The sequence below is a fragment of the Elgaria multicarinata genome, chromosome 11 (assembly GCF_023053635.1).
Source record: "Elgaria multicarinata webbii isolate HBS135686 ecotype San Diego chromosome 11, rElgMul1.1.pri, whole genome shotgun sequence".
Classification (NCBI taxonomy): domain Eukaryota; kingdom Metazoa; phylum Chordata; class Lepidosauria; order Squamata; family Anguidae; genus Elgaria; species Elgaria multicarinata.
Genome location: NC_086181.1, coordinates 7,385,302 through 7,405,887, shown reverse-complemented (window position 1 = coordinate 7,405,887; position 20,586 = coordinate 7,385,302). Strand labels below are relative to the sequence as shown.

The 20,586-nt window shown below is 45.2% G+C and overlaps 1 protein-coding gene across 2 annotated transcripts in view; it reads right to left on the bottom strand.

The window, feature by feature from the left end:
• RARA (retinoic acid receptor alpha) overlaps positions 1 to 20,586 on the bottom strand; it is a 187,276-nt gene that overhangs the window by 113,313 nt on the left and 53,377 nt on the right. For both annotated transcript variants that reach the window (XM_063138607.1, XM_063138608.1), the window contains exon 2: positions 1,770 to 2,270. In XM_063138607.1, coding sequence (XP_062994677.1) covers positions 1,770 to 1,947 — 178 coding nt within the window. In that variant the 5' untranslated portion in view covers positions 1,948 to 2,270. The remainder of the gene's footprint in view (positions 1 to 1,769; positions 2,271 to 20,586) is intronic.

The window sequence follows — 20,586 nt, the reverse complement described above, 5'->3', positions numbered from 1 at the left end:
CTAACAGCTTACATCTGCCTTCCTCAACTTAGTGCACTCCAGATTAGTTGGACTACTACTCCCATCATTCCCAGCCAGCCTGGGGAAAGCTGACTTTCAGCTTTCAATTCAGACATGGGAACTCAAGTTCATATCCTTTCTCAGATGCAAAGCCAGTTGGGTGGCCTAGGGAAAGTCACTGGCTCTCAGACAAACCTACCTCGCAGTGTTGTTGCAAGTTCACACCAACTCTCCACACTCCTGGGAGAAAAGGTGGTACACAGAATACATATTTATGGACTGGAGCAAGACTGCCAAGATATTTAACAGCGGTGCCTGTTCACACATATGTATATATGCATATCAATTATTGTATCTCAGTGATGAAACTTGGATGTCAGCCCAAAGAGTCTGGTTTTCAAAACTTAATGAAATAATCACACTACAGAGTCAAACTAAGGAATTCATAAACTTGTTACAAGAGCCCAGGCATGTGTCAAGTCACATGACTGCAAACTTAATCAACAAGCTGGCAAAGCTTGTGGTGATTTAATTTTGGAATGATGGAATAATGGATCGTTATTATAATTCCAATATTTTGTTAAGTGAAAGATTAAACAAAGAATAACACAAAAAACAATTTAAAGTTCTAATTTCAGCATTTACAAAGCACATTGGAGTTGTTTAAAAAACGTACACACATTTTCACGCCAACTTTAGCAGAGTCAAAACAATGTCAAGATGCAACTTCGTGGGGTCTCTGGATGAGGAGAAACACTCCTGTGCACTAACCAAAAGAAATGGCACAGAAAGGGCAGGTGCAGAACAGATAAAGGTATACAGAAGAACTTAGCAGCAGCCACAGAGGGTTCTTGAACTGCAGCATGAGCCCTACTTCACCACCTGCATTATAGGCAGACATCCCAGCTAGCTGAACAATAGCCTTGCTCCTCTAGATGTGTTGGAAAACAACTCTCATCATCCCCAACCACTGGCCTTGCTGGCTGGGGGTGAAGAGACTTGCAGTCCCACACATCTGGAAGGCTCCAGCTTGGGGAAGGCAAAGCATCAGTTGCTATCTACGCTTCTTTTTAAAAAGTTCTGAAACAGCACATGTGCTTACTCGGCTTCACATCCATCCTTCAACCTCCTCCCTGCATCCCCAAGATCACAAACACTTAAGCATTTTGATTTTGATTTTGCAGAAGTGCTGCGTGGACTGGAGAAGGAGAGGTCTCGCTGGACGCTGCCTTATATTTGTCTGCCATCCAGCCCCAGTACTGGCTATTCCAGCTTTCCCCAACTTGCCCCCCTCTGGATGTGTTGGAGTACAACTCCCACCGTGCCCCCAGCCAGCTGCGGCTAGGGATTTGTAGTCCAACACATCTGGGAGACACCAAATTGGGGAAAGCTGGGCTGTTCTGACTGTAGCAGCACTCCAAAGTCACAGGCAGTGGATTTTCTAGTTATATGATACCTAGTTCATTATAGGGAGATGCAAGGGACTGAACCGGAGACCTTCTACATGCAAAGCAGGTGCAGATGCTGGTGACAGCCAAGTACACCCAAATGCATATACTGGTGACACCTGAGCCGATAGGGACGCAGCACAGGCTTGCTTTCTCCACCTCCCCCTGCCTCCCAAATCAAGCTGACCATGCTAATTGCCTTTGTATCAAATGTGGTGTGAGTGCTTTCCAAACTCGTTGCACTACTCTAGCCATGTGCAATCCACTTTCACTTCAAGTGTGTCCCACCAAACCATGAGCTCTTGAACATGGGGTACTTACTGGCTGGCGATGGCGTACTGTACCCGCTGACCGGCAGCTGGTGTTGCATCCCTGGCAGAGCTCCCGGAGGTGACAGACCCCCAATCATGTGCGGAAAGAAGAAAGCGTAGTGAGGTACTGGGTAGCTGTTCAGATGCCCACTCCCCGGTGTGGAGCAGGAGCTGCTGTTGCTTGCCATCGCTGGCACTCTCCACAGGCCTGATCCTTGGCAAAGTGACTCACATAGGGGCTCAATACGGAGCACTTGCCATGGAACACTGGTCCACCCCAACCAAAACTTGACTTGGAGTCAATGCAGCCTGCCCTTTCCTTGGGGCCAGGCAGCGAGTGCGCAGTATATGGCCACAGGTGTTCAGTCCCCTGGAATGTTTCCCAGGCAAGTGAAAGGGGTCTTCGGGGTTTCAAATTATTTCATGCAGCTCCCTCTTGAATCAGCCCCCTCCAAAGAAAGCACGTACGGGAAGTAGCAAGGTCCACTCCACAAGGTGTTGGTTGACAGAGCTGTAGAAACAGAAGGATAAAGAGTGAGCAAAGGTGCAAGGAGTTGGCATTGTGAACTCAGACTATATGTGAACATTTGGCAGGTGTAAAGAAGCAATTCTCCAGACAGAACTTTAGCCAGAGATTTGGGGGTTCTAAGGCCAGGATTGGCACAGACATCAGCTATGACTCACCTTCTTCCCCTACTGCAACATGTCTCACGAGAAATGATTCTAAATCATTTAGAATTATTTCTCATAATTCTAAATATCTTTAGATACCTGCTGTAGTTCAGACATTGTCTTGTGCACACATTTAACACACAGGCTTTAATTAACACAACACACACACATACATATATTTAGTTTAAAACCTTTTTAAGAAGGGCATAAAATATACCTGCGTCAACACAGGAAAAGGCACAGATGGAATCATTACAGTGGGACGGACTTTTGTCAAAGGGCAAAATGCTCCACATTACTCATCTTGTAGGATGATTTAGGGCAAGAGGGGGTAATTTTATGCTATAAGATGCAGAATAAAAAGTACAAGCCCCAATCCATAGAGCTAAGACTAATGTATGCCCCATTGCTCTTTCTGTCAAGACATTCTTTTGCCCTATGTCATTTTTCTGCTTTTACTCCAGTTCTATTAATCCAGAATAATAATCATCACCTCAATACATATGACCATGACTTATGGGGTCCTACAACTTGATGTAAGAGGATTGCTTTTGAATGAGCAAACAGAACTCTGCCCTACTATACGCCTTGATTCAACCCATGCAGACCTACAGCAGCGTCTGTGGAACGGAGGATGCCCCCACCCTATAGACATATTGGGGAGAGAAGACCCCTTCCACTCTGCCATTCCTCATCCCCATCCAACAGCAGTGTGTTTTGTGTGTAGGATGAAAAACAGCAAGAAGACCAAAGACTTGGGCAAGACTGAAAGGAAAGTTCCAATTTTAGAGGGCAGGGATCAATGCACACCAAAGGCAACTTACTTCTCTCCTGCACCCCATGCCAGATCTGGACAAAATTTCTCCCTGATCTTTGTTGCCAGCCAGGCCAGCTACCACCACCACCACCACACCCCTTCCCTCACACACCCCCCCCCCCCCGTGGGTAATTACCACAGGAGACCATTTATACCCCTTCGTTTGACAGGAGGTGACAGGTAGCCCAGCCCCTCCAGACAAATGAGTTGGAGGTCGGGAGGTTTGGCTACCTGCTGCCCCTGCCTAACCATAAATCATGAAGTGGGGAAGAGAATAGAGTGCAGACCACTAAGGGAAATGCTGATTAATGAAAAACAAAATAAAAGGCCTCCCCACCTTCCCCCTCCTCAAGGAAGCAGATGGAGGAAACTAATTCCTATAGAAGTCTTTGAACAGAAAGTGTGTGTGGGGTGTGTGTCTCACTGCCCTAGCTGTAGTCTACCACATACACACACACACACACACACATACTCCTTCAGGGACAGGACAGGCCTGAGGTGAAAAAATATATAAAATGGCCTCCTCCCAGAAGAACACTACTTCAAATCCAGTAGAAGGTTCTCCTACTGAAGACCCAAATGAAATGAACCTTGTGGTACTTCCATTCATTTCGTGGAGCTCATGAAGAAGGTCTCAGTGGATCATGCCCTACTGGTCAGGCTGTCCATCTCCCACCTCACATTGCCTTCACAGTCACAAATGCACCCTCATCACAAACTTGCCTATTTACACGAACTCTCAACCTTGAACCCAGCTTCCCCTACATACCCACTTCTCACATCTCAGCTCCTGCCCCGTCATGAGCCTAGAGCCCAATCCCTCCTTTGATCTGGATTTTAAAAAATACTCAAACAAAATGTGACTAAGGGGTGGGGGAAGAAACTGTTAGGAACAATTTGAGTATTTTAGGTTTAATACTTGAGCATTTTAGGCTTAAGTCTGCACATGCTCAGAGTGAGCATGTGCAGACTACGTTCCTTCTGAGTAACCTGCAACAAGCCTCCCACACATCTGGAATTTGAAAAGGGAGACAAAAGCTGCATTTCAGAGATGGAAGACATGGCTACGTTCCAGGTAGGATTCAGCTCCAGCACTTAAAAAAGAAACTAAACTAATTAAGCATTCAGTCATACAGCTAAAACAACTTATATAAAAAGTGGCCCCTGAGAGATTCCAAGGGGTGGGTTAAGGTTGTGCGTCCAGTTAAATCGGGATAGGGTGCATTTTCACAAGCTTGGATCGTGCAATGGAAACGCAAGGACTATTTCCATAGGAGTAACTCTTCCCTTTCCTAGGGTGTAAAAAGTTTACATTTTGGACTGGGGCAAAAGGGTTGCTGCAAGAGAAGACTTTTCCTCCTCTTGGCCAAGCAGTACTGTTGGCCGGAGTATATCTTTCGCCTGGCACCAAGAAGCACAGTCCAGGCCAATCTGGAAAACGGGAGACGCCCCAACTGGAGCCAAGTAACTGCAAAGATACTTTGTTGGGGCACAGGGCCATAGGAGCCACCACTGGGAGGAGGTGGGGGCTTAAGAAGAATACCCTCCCCCCATCATGAATTCTCTGAACATACACACAACACTCCCAAACTATTGCCCCCGGGTCATTCCATTGGATGAGAGGTGTTGATGTTGGCATGAGACTTTCTGGAGGCTAGAAATTCATGGCCACATTCCACACACTGGTAGCCACTTCAAAATTTTCCATATGGTAGCTCAAATGGCATGGTAACTGGTGCTCTCCAAATGTTTTGGGTTACAAATCCCATAATTCCCAGTCACTGGCCATGCTGGCTGAGGCTTATAGGACTTGCCGTCCAGAACATCTGGAGGACACCAGGATGCTTCAAGACTGATGAACTATCAATCAAAAGGCATTGCTTAGCTATTTCGTTATTTCCTCCTTAATAGATTTTCTGTGGAAAGAAAAAAAATGGACCTAGTAGTAGGAAAACAGGGGAGAGTTATCAGTGCAAGGCAACATTGTCTGGGCCCCTGTAAATTTCAATGAATGGGGCAGGGTGGTTGTAGGACAAAAGCCTCATCTGGAAGCCCACCATGTTGCCTCCACCATTTATCTCTGGCCATGTAGTTGGCATAGCATTACTGACACCATCACTGCTTTATTTGGCTTCCATGTGGTTGCAGAGTGGATGCTTTACCAATGCAAGTCCCTGTGGTAAGTGGCCATATGATTCCACCAATTATTCATTTAATTTATATCGCACCATATGACCAAGTGGACACTCAGTGTGACCAGGTTTGGAAAATACACCATGGTTTGTCATAACAAGCTAGCCCCCTACAGGCACCAGCTTGCATATGTAACCCCTGCTCAGGGGTCCTTACATCATGAAAACCCAGCGGTGGTAGGTCATGTGAGGGTTAAATAACCCTCATATAATCCTAAAACAGACCATGAGTTATGTGAGGGTTGTTTAAGGGGCTGCATATTCAAAATGGCGACTGCACACTCCCTGCATGCACCACAGTCTAATCTGTCGCCTGTGTGGGCGCCATCCTGAATAACCCATAGTGGGTTGCTGTGTCATATGAGTAGCCCCACTGACTTGCATCTAAAAAACAATCACTACATAATTAGAATACAAACTTCAATCTACTCAACAAAAAGACCAGGATCACTTCTCAAAGGCCTTTGCAGCCTTCTAACTGCCGTGAGAGAACTTACAGTGAGTTTCATAACACAAGGGCCAGCAATGAAGAGACCCTGCTCCTTGTCACCAACTTTTCACCTCTGCATGACCAGGTACTCAGGTGAGAATCAAAGATGTGTAAAGCAGTTAGGAAAGGAAAGGAACCTCTCGTGCAAGCACTTCAGTCATTGCTGACTCCTAGAGGGACACCTGCTGACATTTTCTTGGCAGACTTCATAGCGGGGTGGTTTGCCATTGCCTTCCCCAGTCACAGTTACCTTTCCCCCAGCTAGTTGTGTACTCATTTTACCGACCTGGAAGGATGGAAGGCTGAGTCGACCTGAGCCGGCTGCCTGAGAACCAGCTTCTGCTGGGATCGAACTCAGGCCGTGGGGAGAGTTTCGGCTGCAATAAATGCCGCTTACCACTCTGCGCCACACAAGGCTCTGTAAAGTAGTTAAGTGCCCATCAAATCCAAATGCACCTTCCATTAGGGGTGGGGTGCACTCTGCCACTGGAAGTAAAAAGCTAGCCATGTCTCCTTGTTACCTAAGCAAGACAGAAAGGGTATGAGTCCAACAGACTGAGATTTGTATTGCACGGACTACCACCATTCTGTAACGCAGGCTTGAAAAGAAATCATTACTCACTTTTGGTGAGTATGAAATGCCTCCAGGGGAGCAGACAGGGAAACCTTTGTGAAAAGGTTGAGACTTTTTCTCTCTTTTTCTTGGCCAATTGTGTGCCACAAATGACTTGCACTGGTACACAGGGGCAGTCAGACAACTAAAGATCTTGTGGATGTTATTTGTAAGGCTGCTGTTGCTACTTCAAGACTCACTTCTTTCAGTTTGTAAGCATTTTAGGGGAAACTACCCACAAGTTTTCAAATTTCTTTACACTCATAAGAACTAGAAAATAATCTTCAGAACTTTAAAAGGGGGCTCTCAGGGAACCAGACATTCACCATGTTTCTTTACTGTCCATACAGTTTCAAGATGACTGATACCACCTTCCTCAACCTGGTACCAGCCAAAGACCATGATGTTGGGACTTGTAGTCAAACACATATGGAGGGCATCAGATTGAGAAAGGTTGCTATGTAACATTTAAGCATTTGGACACTTCCCTTGCAACAGGAAAACTGACCACCATCCTGCTATAGTTTTGGGTGCGGGTGTGTCAAATATAAAGCATGGGGGCTTTATCTGGTCTCTTAGGGACGCGTACTGCAACCTATGGGCACTGGCCTTCCACACTGCACAAAAAATATTGAATCATTGTCAGGGCTAAGAAGTCCATGTCCTCAGTAGCAGAGCAGCTAACTTGCTACTGCATACACTGGGGACAGAATCACTTTCTTTCGTATCTTGGTTGAGTGAGGACACTCACACCCTGATGTATATGGTCTTTACATGGAGGAATGACTGCTTGCTTCTCTGACCCAGAGAACAGGTGCATTCACTTCTTTTATTTTCAAACTCTAGGCATTTAAGGAGAGACAAGTTGCCAGAGCTACAGAAAACAAGCCCTGCCCGCCCCCCCCCCCCCCGATACTGAGGAGAAATTGAACGATTGGTGTTGAATTCTGATGGAACCAGCATTTTGGTGAAAAATTATGGATGTAGCCCTTAAGCTCCAGCAGGATAAGGGATGTGACACTACCTCTTTAAGGGTTCTCAATCCCCTTTGAGGATGCAACCTTTTTTTGCCCTCTAGGCAACTGACACCAAGATCAGCATGCCAGGATCTGGTGCTTTTGCAGGAAAAGCACAGCATAATAAGGGGGGGGATTACACCCCACCCCAATTGGCAACAGCTCAATTGCCCAGTGCCTGGGCCCATCCTGGTGAGTGTTTTGCCACCCTTGTAATGGATGAGAGACTAGAAATGGGAGCAAAGCTGCAGCCAAGCATGAAGGATGCAATAATTCACTAGTGGGATTTGTGCATGCCCAAAGAGAAAGAAAAGAGAGAGAAAGGGGAAGGGGAGGGGGAAAGCAAATCAGTGTTTTTGTCCCCAGGTGTTCGGGAAGACATACCAAGAGGATCTAAAGTATAGACAAAATGGCGGCTGCTTGCTTCCACTCTAACAAAATACAACAATTTCAAATTGCTCTCCAAAAAAATTAAGGGCGATTTAAATCAGTAATTTTTAAACTTTTTACCACGAGAACACAGTTGTCTGAGGAGAACTGCTACAGAACTGCAATGTGCTGCAAAGGATTCTGGGACACAGGCATTTCTCTTGGGCTTCTGTGTCACCCTGCGTAAGCATGACATAACACAACATGCCAATGGACGTTGCCAAGAACAGTATAACAAGGGTATCTATCTATACACACATGCACCTCTTTACCTCCTGATGGCCAAAGACTCAAAGCAACAGTTTTCAAATTATTAGATGCCAGCATCACGTTTAGGTGCCTGAATACTGAGGAGTTCCTTCTCCAGCCTAGAAATCGACAGTGTCCAATCAAAGCATTTTTCATATGTTTATCCAATTCTGCCTTGAACCCAGTGAGGTCTTTTGCCCTGGGAACTGTTCTAAGGAGACTTCTCAGAATGACATCCCCTATCGATTAAAAGCCTTGTTCTGCATCTTGCAGCCATTGGGGAAAACTGCCACTCTCCATGCACAATATTAATAAGCACAATATCCTAGGAGACAAGGACCCTTTTCCTTCAGAGATCGGAAAAACTGATATCCTTGAGCCAAAGAGGCTTGCAGCCCAGCACAACTGATCCAAGGAATGTGCAGTGCCCCCAACCCTAGGAAACCCACAGCCCTCCTGCATTGTCCAACCACCTGTTCTCTCCAAAATAAATGTGCTGGCAGTTTCTAGTCCTTCTGACCAAGATATTTTGTAAGGGATAAGGCAGGGTGATAGGCAAAGCCAGTCAATGCTGCTTTCAGTTCTAAACTGGCTGTAAAGCATGTCCCCTCCCACATATACAAATATGGAGTGAGTGATAGCAAGGGGGCAGGAAGCCAGGATCTAAGTGGGATGGAAATTAAACAGTAGAGCAGAAGTACAAGGCCAGGCTGGGAGTCATGATGGTTCCTGGTCTATCAAATAGGAGGAGGGAGTGTGCTGATGAAATCCTGGTGGAGATACATCCCCCAACTTATGCTCATGCATGAACATAAGCATCAAGTAAGTTGGGTACAGCTGGCCTGGCACTCGGCACACATATTGACAATCAGAGGCACTTATGCTTACTGAACACTGGCATTTGCAGTGGGAAGGAAATAGACAAGCACGTGGCAGGATGGGCAGAGGAAGCCCACTGGCAGGGTGTGTGTGCACACATGTTTTAACAAGGGTGATACAGCCCAAGCGGTGGAGGGAGAAAGCTAATAGTATTGATCACTGTTCAAAGAACTAAAGGAAAAGAGGTGGTGGCTCAGGTACCACTCAGGTAAGAGGTGAGTGTCTAGGATTCAGCTATAAGTGAATAAAAAGCTAAGGGATGAATAATGAATGTTTAAATCTGGCCCATGAACATTGAGAGCATCAGTAATAAAAAATAGCAAAAGCTGGACTATGCGATCAGGAAGTTTACAGTGGTCTGCTAAAATCAATCCACAGGCCTTGTTGTGGATTAGAGGTTCACTACAGAATTGTACAATGAAACCCTCCCACTGCCACAATGCTCCCTTGTAAATCCAAGTCTTCCATGGCAGAGTTCTATAGTTCACTTCATAGCCTTGCAAATGAAAAACTCGAAATAAAGCTTGGTACATTTTACAGTGTCTAACAAACTGCACATTACGCCTTGGATCCTGAAAATGGCTGTCAGACAAACTGGCTGCCACCATCACCCACCCTGGCACACCCCAGGCACGATGCCAACCAAGGACTTCCTGTCAGGCCTGCAACCAGAGTGTGCCCACCCACAACTTCCCTCTCGTGGATTTCGATTCCCAGTATACTCCAGTTTCACTTCTCCTCACAAACCAAAGAGAGATTTGCTCCAAGGCCTACATCCACTGTCTGTGGCTCAACAGCCATCTCTTCAATAATAAGATGGACTACAGGAGGGCTTAATTAGCTAGTCCAGATGGAGACAGGGCTTCAAGAGTAGTGCAAAAGTACAACTCACTCCCAAACAACACCTCTCAATCTCAACCAAAGCCACTGGCTCACTCTTGGTATTTAAGCAACGCTGGTGTTCAGCCCCAGGACATTTTGCCAATGCCAGGGTTTAAAGTTCTGGAACCTGAAATAACAGATCTGTTTAGAGCTCCTTTTCCTCCCTGTTGAATAACCACACTCAGGCCCCTCCCACTTGATCTGAGATTAAGAGGCAGATCTTCAAAATCACAAAACCTGGCAAGGGTGAGCCACGGCATCCCTCCTTTTAGCAACCAACCAGAGTCTTTCATTGCCAACCATCTACTCCAATGAACTAAGATCAGGGTTGGTTTGTTTTTAAAAAAAGTCTTAGAAACAGAAATTCAAGTTCTCATGCATTCCTACCCCATCATCAGGCAAAGAAGAAATTATCTTTTCATTCTGAAAATCTGAATAAATCTAATTTCCAAAGAACATACCTTTTAAATCTGCATACAACTGTAGTGGTTAGGCACTCTTTACTTTCTCAAAAGAACTCTCACTACTTCCTTTGATTTACTCTGGAAAATGAGTCCTGAGACTAATGCCAGCAATACTGGAGACCCATGCACTCAGGGGCTGAGGAGTCAATTTGACAAGTGAGCATTAGTTGGTCTAATATAGTGGCAGGATAGGCGGACATAACAGGGCAACAATTATTATGAACCGGTTGCTATGACAGTGCCATCCTCTCTCTACCCCCTCGCTTCCCCAGTGAGTGTGAACTGGGGACAAAGCAGGAAGTATGATGACAATCTGATATGTGGTCACAGCTTTGCGGTTTTCCTCCTTGCTCTTGGTATTGGGCTCACACGCGACAGCCACCAGTATCGGGGAAGTGGGGCAGGTGGGGGGAGGAGGAGAAGAAGAGGAAGAGCCACAGATTCAAGGACCCAGAGAATGATACACACAAACTACCTGCCTCCCCCCCCCAAAATGGGACTATGGCTGGATTAAGAGACACCTTGGCCAGGTTTGTGAATAGAGGATACAAATGCCTAAATAGAATAGAACCAGTAGTTCAGGAAAATGAGTTTACACTATTGCAAGTGTACCATGGCCCTGTAGCATTTCAAACTGCAACTTTTGAGTCATAGTCATGCTCCTGAAAGGGGTGGGGGATAGAGAATAGGGCATGAATCACGCTGGATTCCCCCCGCCCCACCCCGAATACTCGGTAAGGCCTTTGCACACGGCTCTTGCAGCTGGCACAGAGGGCGGTGGGGAAGGAAAGGGGAACTTAGCTTCATTGGGTGTCCCCAGAGGGCAGAGTAAGTTGGCCTCACCACGGGAGACATGATTTGGAGCAAGATGACTTGATTCACCTTGTCCAGTCTCTAGGACAGGAAAGAATATAAAAAAGCCATGCTGGATCAGATCAAGGATCCATCTAATCCAGTATTCTGTTCACACAGTGGCCGACCAGCTGCCCATGGGAAACCCACAAGCAGGACATGAGAGTAACAGCACCCACCCAACAGCACCCTTCCCCGGGTTCTATATTTTAGATAGGCATGAAATGGTCAAAGATTGTGTGCAAGGAAGGAAGAGTGTGTAAGACAGACAGACACACACACACACACACACACACACACACAAGGGAGGGAGAAAGAAAGAGATAATCGAATCATTTCTGAGTAGAAAATGTCAGAATTGGGTGGGGAGAACCCAAGAAATTATTTGAAAAGTAAATTTTCGATCTCCTTCCAAACTGTGTTATAGCATTACTTTTCCATTTTCCTTGGCAAAGCTTCCGGGCAAGTCTCAAGCTTGCTTACCTTTATTCTAAATACACACAGACTCCAGAACAATAGGAGGCATCCGTTTGTCAATTTTGGCTTTCATATTCTCTAGTGCCAGAGTGGAAGCAGATGCGTATTCCTGGGCAGAATACTCAGACAAGTGGCACAACCAGCCTCTCCACTCTCTTCTCACAGCATCCATATTTTAAAAGCAAACAGGTCTCTTCTCTCCACCTACCCCCCAAAAGTCACCCAGATTCACTTCAAGCAGCAGAAGAACCTTAAGCGCACCACTTTCCTATTCCTTTACAACTAATTGTGCCAGAATGTGATGCAGATAATATAGCCCGAGCACAATTTAATCCATACTGCTGCCCTAAGGTGGCAAACCCACAACTACCCTCTAGGTAAGAAGGACACTTTTCATATCAATTCTAGACATTTTATAGAACTCATCAACAACATCCATATCTCTTATTCAAGTTTTACAGAAACTGTCCCAAGCAGTAAGCCTTGAGAAGTGCTGAATCTAAGCTTCAGTCTCCAGGCACCAGAATCTGATGAGAAAAGAGCCTCATCAGTCCTTTGTTACCTTTGCCTCAGCATCTTCTCCTCTCTTGTCAACATATAGACTGTAAGCTCCTGAGGACAAGGATTGCTATAAAGTACCATTTATATATTTTATAGCATCATCAATGTTACAACCTCAAAGGAAAAACTAGGGTTCCTGCTGACATTCTTCTCCCCCATCTCACTAGTGCCTTCAACTCAATGCTGAAGTTGGTTACTAGTTCCTTGGCTACTATTGGCATGTGGGCACTATTACTTAACTCTGTCCTGAGCCCAAAGGAAGTGTTGGGATGGGCATGATTCAATTCCATCTCATACAGGACATCCCTGGAAATGGGGGTGTATCATTTTGGGTGGCCAAACGCCTACTGGAGGGTTCCTACCTCCAGCTCCTTATTTGTAATTGTCATCTGAAGTCCTCACACATTATTGTGACTTGCGCAAAAATGACAGTTTTGACTCGAAACAATTCTTCTTTATCTTGAAGGGGAAAGTGTCTCAGTCACAGAAGTATATGGTATGGGGTAATCCAAAGTTTTTTTAGGGTGGGTGCAGGGGCATTTAAACTTTAGGTCCTTATTCGGTTTATGGATTGAACTCCGTTTCAAACTTTTGTACAAATAAGAAACTAGGACTTCAGTAGCTTGCCTACAAGAAGGATTTCCCAGAAGATAGAATAACAGTTGTGAGCAACAACTAGAAGGCCATCCTCTGGTGAGAGTGTATGGATTGGTGAAGATATAGAAGCGAGGGGCAGGGGAAAGGTAGCCCTGCCTTTTCATCCTCAAACTCTCTTCTTCAGACAAAATCTTTAGGAACCATGTTAAAACAATCTTATTTTCCTGTACATTTAAATATTGGATTTTGTGTTTTTATATTGTTTATGTTCATTTTACTGTTAATTGCTTTATATTGCAAGCTGCACTGAGGAATGGGAGTAGAAGAGCAGGATATAATTAATTTAATAAAAGTAAATAGTTAAGATCTTTGCTGAAACCAAATGGTTTTGGGGTTTTTAATATATGGGTTGGATCCAGAATTAGTCATACTAAAGAGTAGCCCCACTTAAATCAATGTTAAGTTAGTCATTACTAAAGCCCCATTATTTCAATGGGTCTACTCTAAAAACGACTGCATCTGGATCCAACCCCCAAATTAAAAGTCACAACAGGTTTTAGGTTTTGCGAAAGAAACAAGTTTACAAAGGAGAAGGGCATCAATGGCTTCTAGTCCTGTGCTACCTCTGGTATCAGAGGCTGTGAGCCTCTGTACACCAGTTGCTGGGGAACATGGGTGGGAGGGTGCTGTTGCACTTGTGTCCAGCTTGTGGGTTCCTGGTCAAAAGCTGGTTGGCCTCAGTGTAAACAGAGTGTAGGACTAGATGGACCCTTGGTCTGATCCAGCATGGCTCTTCTTAGGTTCTTATGAGAAAGTGGCAGGGGAATGAATTTCCTTTCACTGTGGTTAAGAACTATTTGCTTACATGATACAAGATCATAGAAATGTTTGATAAGAATAACAGACGTTATGTCTGTCATCCAGTTAAAGAAATCTTACAGCTCAGTCCTATGCATGCTTATTTAGAAGCCCGACTGAGTTCAATAGAACTTACTCATAAGTAAGTGAGCATAAGCACTATAGCCTTAGTTGATTGATTAAATTATTAGATCTGCATATATCTGCATTTGAATGAAACAATAGTTTTGGAGGAGAAGGCACCATTTATTTTAGATGTTGCCCACACCCTCACAACAGACCCCCATCCTAGAGGAGACATTTATTCCTCCTTTTAAATGCAAGAGAAGAGGAAAGATGGTGCCTGCAGTTTTTAGTAAGTTCTTATATTAAAAATTGTTATTGTTACAAAAATTGCTGCCCAATTAATTAAAGGCAACTTTACACTCATATTAAAGAAGTAAAAAAGTCAACTAGCCTGGTAAAAGTATTTTATTTTATTAATGATATTTTAGATGCCACCCAATGATGCAAGTTCTCTGGGTCTTATAGTACATTATGTACACATTCTCCTGTTTTGGGGTTATTCCCATCTTCTTTGGGCTTAAGAAAGACAACGCTTAAAGAAAAGATCTTCCTCCTCCACTTCGCCAAACATACCATAAGTTGTTACATTTCTAAGAAACTCTGGAGAGAGGCAAGCAGGGGAGGCAATTCTGCTCTCCACCCCACACCGGGTTTTAATATCAAGCATACATTGCATATCTGCCTCTTCCTCTTCATCACCCCCCCCGCACCCACCCACTCCCAGCATGCAGACAGACAGACACACACTCCCCTTCCTCGCAACAACAGGCCTTTCAAGAGCAAAATGAAATTCCACCTGTTAAAGCAGCTCAGCCTGAGCAGCTAAAATTACCACCAAGAATGCGCCACTCCGGTTACCCCAGTGGAGGCCCAGACACGCCATCCTGCCCCAGCGACAGGTGGCGGAGCCCCACCCATCCTCCCACATCTTTGGAAAAAGGCTGTGGGTACTTGGAGTGGCAAGAGAGGGGGGGGAGAGATTATAATAGCACTTATCTTAAAAACCAATGGAGCAGTGTGAAAAGACTGGAGGAATTCAGGAGGCGGTGGGGGAGAGAAAAGCAGAGAAAGCAGACTTTGTGGGAGTTGCCCATTCCATTTACTTCCTCCCACTCTCCAACTTCTCCCCCCCCCCTTCAAAAAAACAAATCAACAGCCAGGACATATTGTGTGGCTTCCATGAAGGACAAGTCCAGGATTGGAGACTTGGCACATGTCTACACTACAAGCTTTAACCATTTTCAAACGGGCGCAGCTATCCCTATCTCCAGGAATTGCAGTTTCGGAAGGATGCCAAAAGCTCTCTTTTAAGGCTTCTTGACCCCTCCCAACCCACCCCCTTCACAGAGCAGCCATTTCCAATGGCCCTTCAGAAACATGCCACAAAATCAAACTATCTGTTGTGTTGTCATGTCCAAGGATGCTTTTATATGTCAAGTAACAACAGCTTGAGGAATGAGAGAAACAAACACATATGTAATCACTGTAGCGTAACAATAAAAAGCAAGGATGGACAACTGCTAGATTTTCAGGGGCAGTTTTACAGCAAGAGCAGTCCAGGGGCCAGAAGTATATTTGGCCACAAAAACTGACACTCTTATAAGTGATCCATAATCGTAAAAAACTGGTCCCATCTGATAGTAAGGGCTTCCCAATTATGGAGAAATATTTCAGACAAATACATTGTATTTATATACAAGGAACATAAAAACTTCTGTTGGTGAGCTCCCTGGATAGGAGCAATTATCCACTACATATCCTTGAGCAGAAGACTCTTGCTGTCAGCCTCAGTTCCCCATAAGTAACATGGGAATAAGATGCGAAGTATCACATATTTATTTATTATTTATTTATTTGTAGAACATGGGTTCTACAAAGACACACGACATGGCCCAATATTAAAGAATGCTATGCTACTGATCCAGCCTTGCAAATAATTCCACACAAATTACCAGCCCATGAAAATGTTTCCTAGCACACCTTTTAAAATCATTTATGGATTTAAAAGAACTAACATTTTGAAACATCCATGATTGGTCTTCCTGGGTTGGTTCATCCAAGCCACAGAGGGCCAAGCGAGTGGCTATTTACAAGTCTGAAAGAAACACATTTTAATAGGGAAATAGCAAAAGCAGCTAACCAAAACAGCACCCAGATGAAGTAGCCAAGAACAGCTGAATTTAGCAACTAGAATAAATTTTGCAAACTCATATTATATATGTTTGCATATTTTGCATAATTTATTTTACTTATCTTAGCCATGGAGGGGAGGGAGAAAGAGAGAGCTGTGCCCTACCCTTCAACACTCACAGGAAATTCTGTTTGGCCCTGAGAAATGTCACCAGGCACGGATTACATGTTTTCAAACTCATCTTCACAAGCATGAAGGCTTAGAATAGTGGTGGGAAATATGGAGTTAAACAACTGGAGAGCTACAACTTCTAACAACCCCAGCCAATATACCCAATGGTTAGGTATGTGGTCTTACAACAACTGGAGGGCCACAGGTTCCCCACCCTTGCTTTCAAGGGTGTCTAATCCTGCACCCAATTCCAAATATCTACAATGGAACTGAAGAAGGAAAGCTGCACAGTCTTAATGCCCAACTGATTTTAAATTCAGTTGAGCAATAGCCAGCTTCTTGACTCCACCCCTAAACCCAGAGTGGGGCAGGCCTAGGCACAGATGAGAGAAGAACAAATTCTGCTTGGCAGCAACCTCAGTCCAAAGCCAGCAGGCGGGGTCTTGCTATTTACTATGTAATCTGTACAGCACCATGTACATTGATGGTGCTATATAAATAATAATAATAATAATAATAATAATAATAATAATAATAATAATAATTCCTCCCCCCATCCCCAAACACACAGGCTAGATATACAAATTGGTGGCAAAAGATTGGCTGGCACTATTAATGTGTTGGCGAGGGACAGGGGAAAGGAGTTAACCTCCCAAAACACACACCCCAAATGCATAGAGCAGCTTTCCCCAAACTGCTGCCCTCCAGATGTTTTGGACTACAGCTCCTGGAATGGCTGATTAGACATGCTGGCTGGGGCGGATGGGAACTGGAATTCAAAACACCTGGAGAACACCAGGGTGGAGAAAGCTGCATTCAATTTAGGTAAGGTATTTTCCCTGGAGAAAGTATCCATAAGAGAGGTGGGAATTGATGCCACACATGCAGGGGATCACACAGGAGGGCAAAGGGACCTAGCCAAGGCCACAGAAGAAGTCTGTCCATTTGACCTTTTTATGTCAGCCCAGCCTTTCTAAAGCACCAACCCATCCTCACCCCACCCACCCCCCAGCTTTTGTTTGCCCTGCCATGCCAGGGGGGGTTAATGAAGCTGTCCATTCACTCACTGATCTCCATCCTCATCCACAATGCCTGCCCCCTTTGATATTGGGAGGAAGCCCCCTCTCCTTCTCCATCCCCACTAAGCCACCTCCAGCCGCGGGAGGTGGATTAACCCATTTTCTTTAATAACCACATTTGTCACCGTAAATGTGATTACAGCTCGCTACCCAACTGGGTGCGCAGTGACCGGTTCAGGAGGGGGGGAGGGGAAAAACACGTGCAGAAGAATGGGGAGGTGCAACAGAGGAACGGACAGGTAATTACTCCTTCCCTCCCTGGGGACTGCCGGGCTGCCTATGTCTCGTTAATGTGGTCACTTTATTCACTCAGTTCTCATTTACTTCAAGAGCACACCCAGAGAAAATATTCCAATGCCAAGGGGAAATATAAAGATGAAGCACGATCGATACAAGTCCCCCTGCCCCCACATACACACATAACACAAAGAACAGAGACTCCACCCCCACCCTGAATTGACAGATCAGTTAAGAGCAACTCAGTTCCATGAGACCCTGGTTGCCGTGAAGCTGTTTGGTAATGCCCATGGAATCACAATGCTTAAGGCAGAAAATCAGTACTAACTTTCACAGGATTATTGAGAATTTCCTTTCATCCATTTATTTATTTAGTGTGCAAGTTTCTAGTCCTTGTGGCTACAGAGAAATGCCTGGGGAGCAGGGAGGTGTTTCTGTTTAAGACAAAATACCTAAAAAGAATGGAGGAGAGAGAAGAGACAGGAGGTATATTGCTTCTCTCAAACTAGGTCCCCGATCCACTACATACCCTGCCACGAAGTACATGATCTGCCTTTATCTACAAACTAGCTCGAGGGATGCTTCCCACTTCTTTGTAGAAAAGTGTGTATAGGGGAGAGTCAGTGTAGTATAGTGGTTAAGGGTTGAACTTTTACTGGAGAGACACAGGTTCAAATCTTCACTCAGCCACAAAGCTTAGTAGGGCCAGTCACTGTGCCTCAGCCTAACCTACATCACAGGATGGTCGTGAAGATTAAGGGTTGGAACTATGTACACCACCCTGAGCTCCTTGTAGGAAGGGTAGAATCAGTGTCACCCATGGTGAATACATCTGCCTATTTTGCCGCATGCATGCAGGAAGACGCCTCAAACAGGAGCGTCCCCCTGCCATATGTAAGATATGAATTCATCACATACAACAGAGGTCCCATTTCCCATGTGAAAGCAGTAATTATGTAGGAAATTCATCATGGACAAAATAGCCAATAGTCACTCCATTCTTTTCTTGAAAGAAGCCAAAATAGATTCTCCACCCGCAATCCTAACCCACATTAAACATTTATTCAAACTGTTTAATTTACTCCTTTCTATGAGCACAAAATTTCATACCCTGAACCAGTAAAGCAGAGATGGAGACCATGTCCCCCTCCAGATGTTAGACTGGAATTCTCATCATTCCTCACCACTGGCTATGCTGGCTAGAGCTGATAAGAATTACAGTCCAGCAACATCTGGAGAGCCACACATTCCTCATCCCCTCCAGTAAAGTGAAATCCAGGCCCTGTCAAAACAATTGGAGTAGAAGTTCCAGACAAGACTGTTTCTGGATAGGAGGGAGTTAGCTCCATAGCTGAGTGTGATAGAGCACCTGCTTTGCATACAGATGGTCCCAGGTTTAATCCCGGTTTCTCCAGATAGGGCTAGGAAAGAATCCTGCCTGAAACCCTGGAGAGCAGCCGCCAATCAGGGTCAGCAATACTGGGCTAGATGGACCAATGGTCTTGACTCTGTGTAAGGCAGCTTCCTATGTTCCTAGATTCCACTAATGGCAGCTATACCTAGTTATCAATACTTATATCTCAATATCCAATCCCATCATGGAGAAAGTGTATTTTCCACTTACAGTGGTGTATTCTGCTCATTCAGCCCCCAAAATTCACAGTTTCCTCCTTTCAAGGTTTTGAATGTAATTCATATCCATCAATTCCAAGTTCTGGTGTGTATGTATTTACATTTGATGAGAACCTGTTTGATTTTTGCACATTTCACAGTTGTGAAGTATCCAATTTGGAAGACGTCCATGTTGGCATTTGTAGTTTACTGAGTGTGTACATCTAACGTAATGCACATAACACACATGCATATTTTTTTTTTAAAAAAGATCACATTGCTACTGGGTGCTACGGACTCAGAAATTTCAGCTTGTTCAAACACAACAGCTCAGACTACTACTAAATATGCTGGCCTAGAATTTTCTATTACAGTACTGGGTTCAAATCCCAGATTGGCCTCAGATTCATTGGGTGGGATCTGTTCTTTTTAGAGCAGCCCGTTCCTCCATCTGTAAAATGAGGGAATAGACGGTCCTACATCCCGTGCTCATGTGAGAGTGAATGAGTCACAGAAGTTTTGCCGCTTGCCCCAGCCTTTCAAACAATTAAAGCTATAAAGCTCTCTCTTTTAAATCACTCAAAAACAAAAAGGTGTGAAAGAAGGCATTTCTACAAACTACTGGAAAAACTTTATAAGACTTTTGACTTCCAAAAAAAAATAAGAAAGTTGTATTGGATAATAGGCGTTTCCTGTGGTGTGTGATAAAGACATGGGTGAGAGGAGAAGGGGTTGCAACCAGAGCCAACACCCAGCAACGGATGGTTTTGGTCCAACATCCACTAAACCCCCCTCTTCCCCCCACCCTCGCTAATGAGGCGATCCAGGAGTCCTGGCTGCCAATTCCCTTCTCTTCTCACCGCCTCCCTAAAAGTCCACTCCCCCTCCTTACAGCTAGGGAGAGAACCCAGGAGTCCTGGCGCCAAGCCACCTCTTAAATCACAGCTGACATTTCCACCCCAGGTTTGTTGTCCGGGCCGGGCTGGGGGCTGAAAGAAAAAAGGAGAGGAATATCAGTTTTCTGGCTCGATTCCGGGGGCGGGGGCGGGGGCGGGGGCGGGGGCGGGAAACCATTTCCCATCCGTAGCGGTGGAGGGCGAGAGAAAGCCTGGAAGAGGCAAGGCATGATGCAGAGGACGGATCCGCGGCGGCGCAGTCTGCCTGGGAGGAAAGCAGCGACATGGCAACATAAGCAGCTTCCCGGTTATAAATAGAGACGCCGAGAGATGGAGAGCAGAAGGATAAAGGTCCGTAAATACCAGCGCTTGGGGCCACATAGGAAGGCAGCGGGCGGTGTGCCGCTCCGAATCCGTGCCCTTTTCAGTTACGGGAACCCTTGGCGCTCGGGCAAGTGTTTGCTTTCTCCCCACCCACTCACGCCTGTTCCCCGCCGCCCGCTCCATTCCCTGCGCACACCCTCCAGCGTGGATATACGAGTATTGAAATGCCGTCTTCAAGAACAACAGGGATTTCCCCCCCACCCC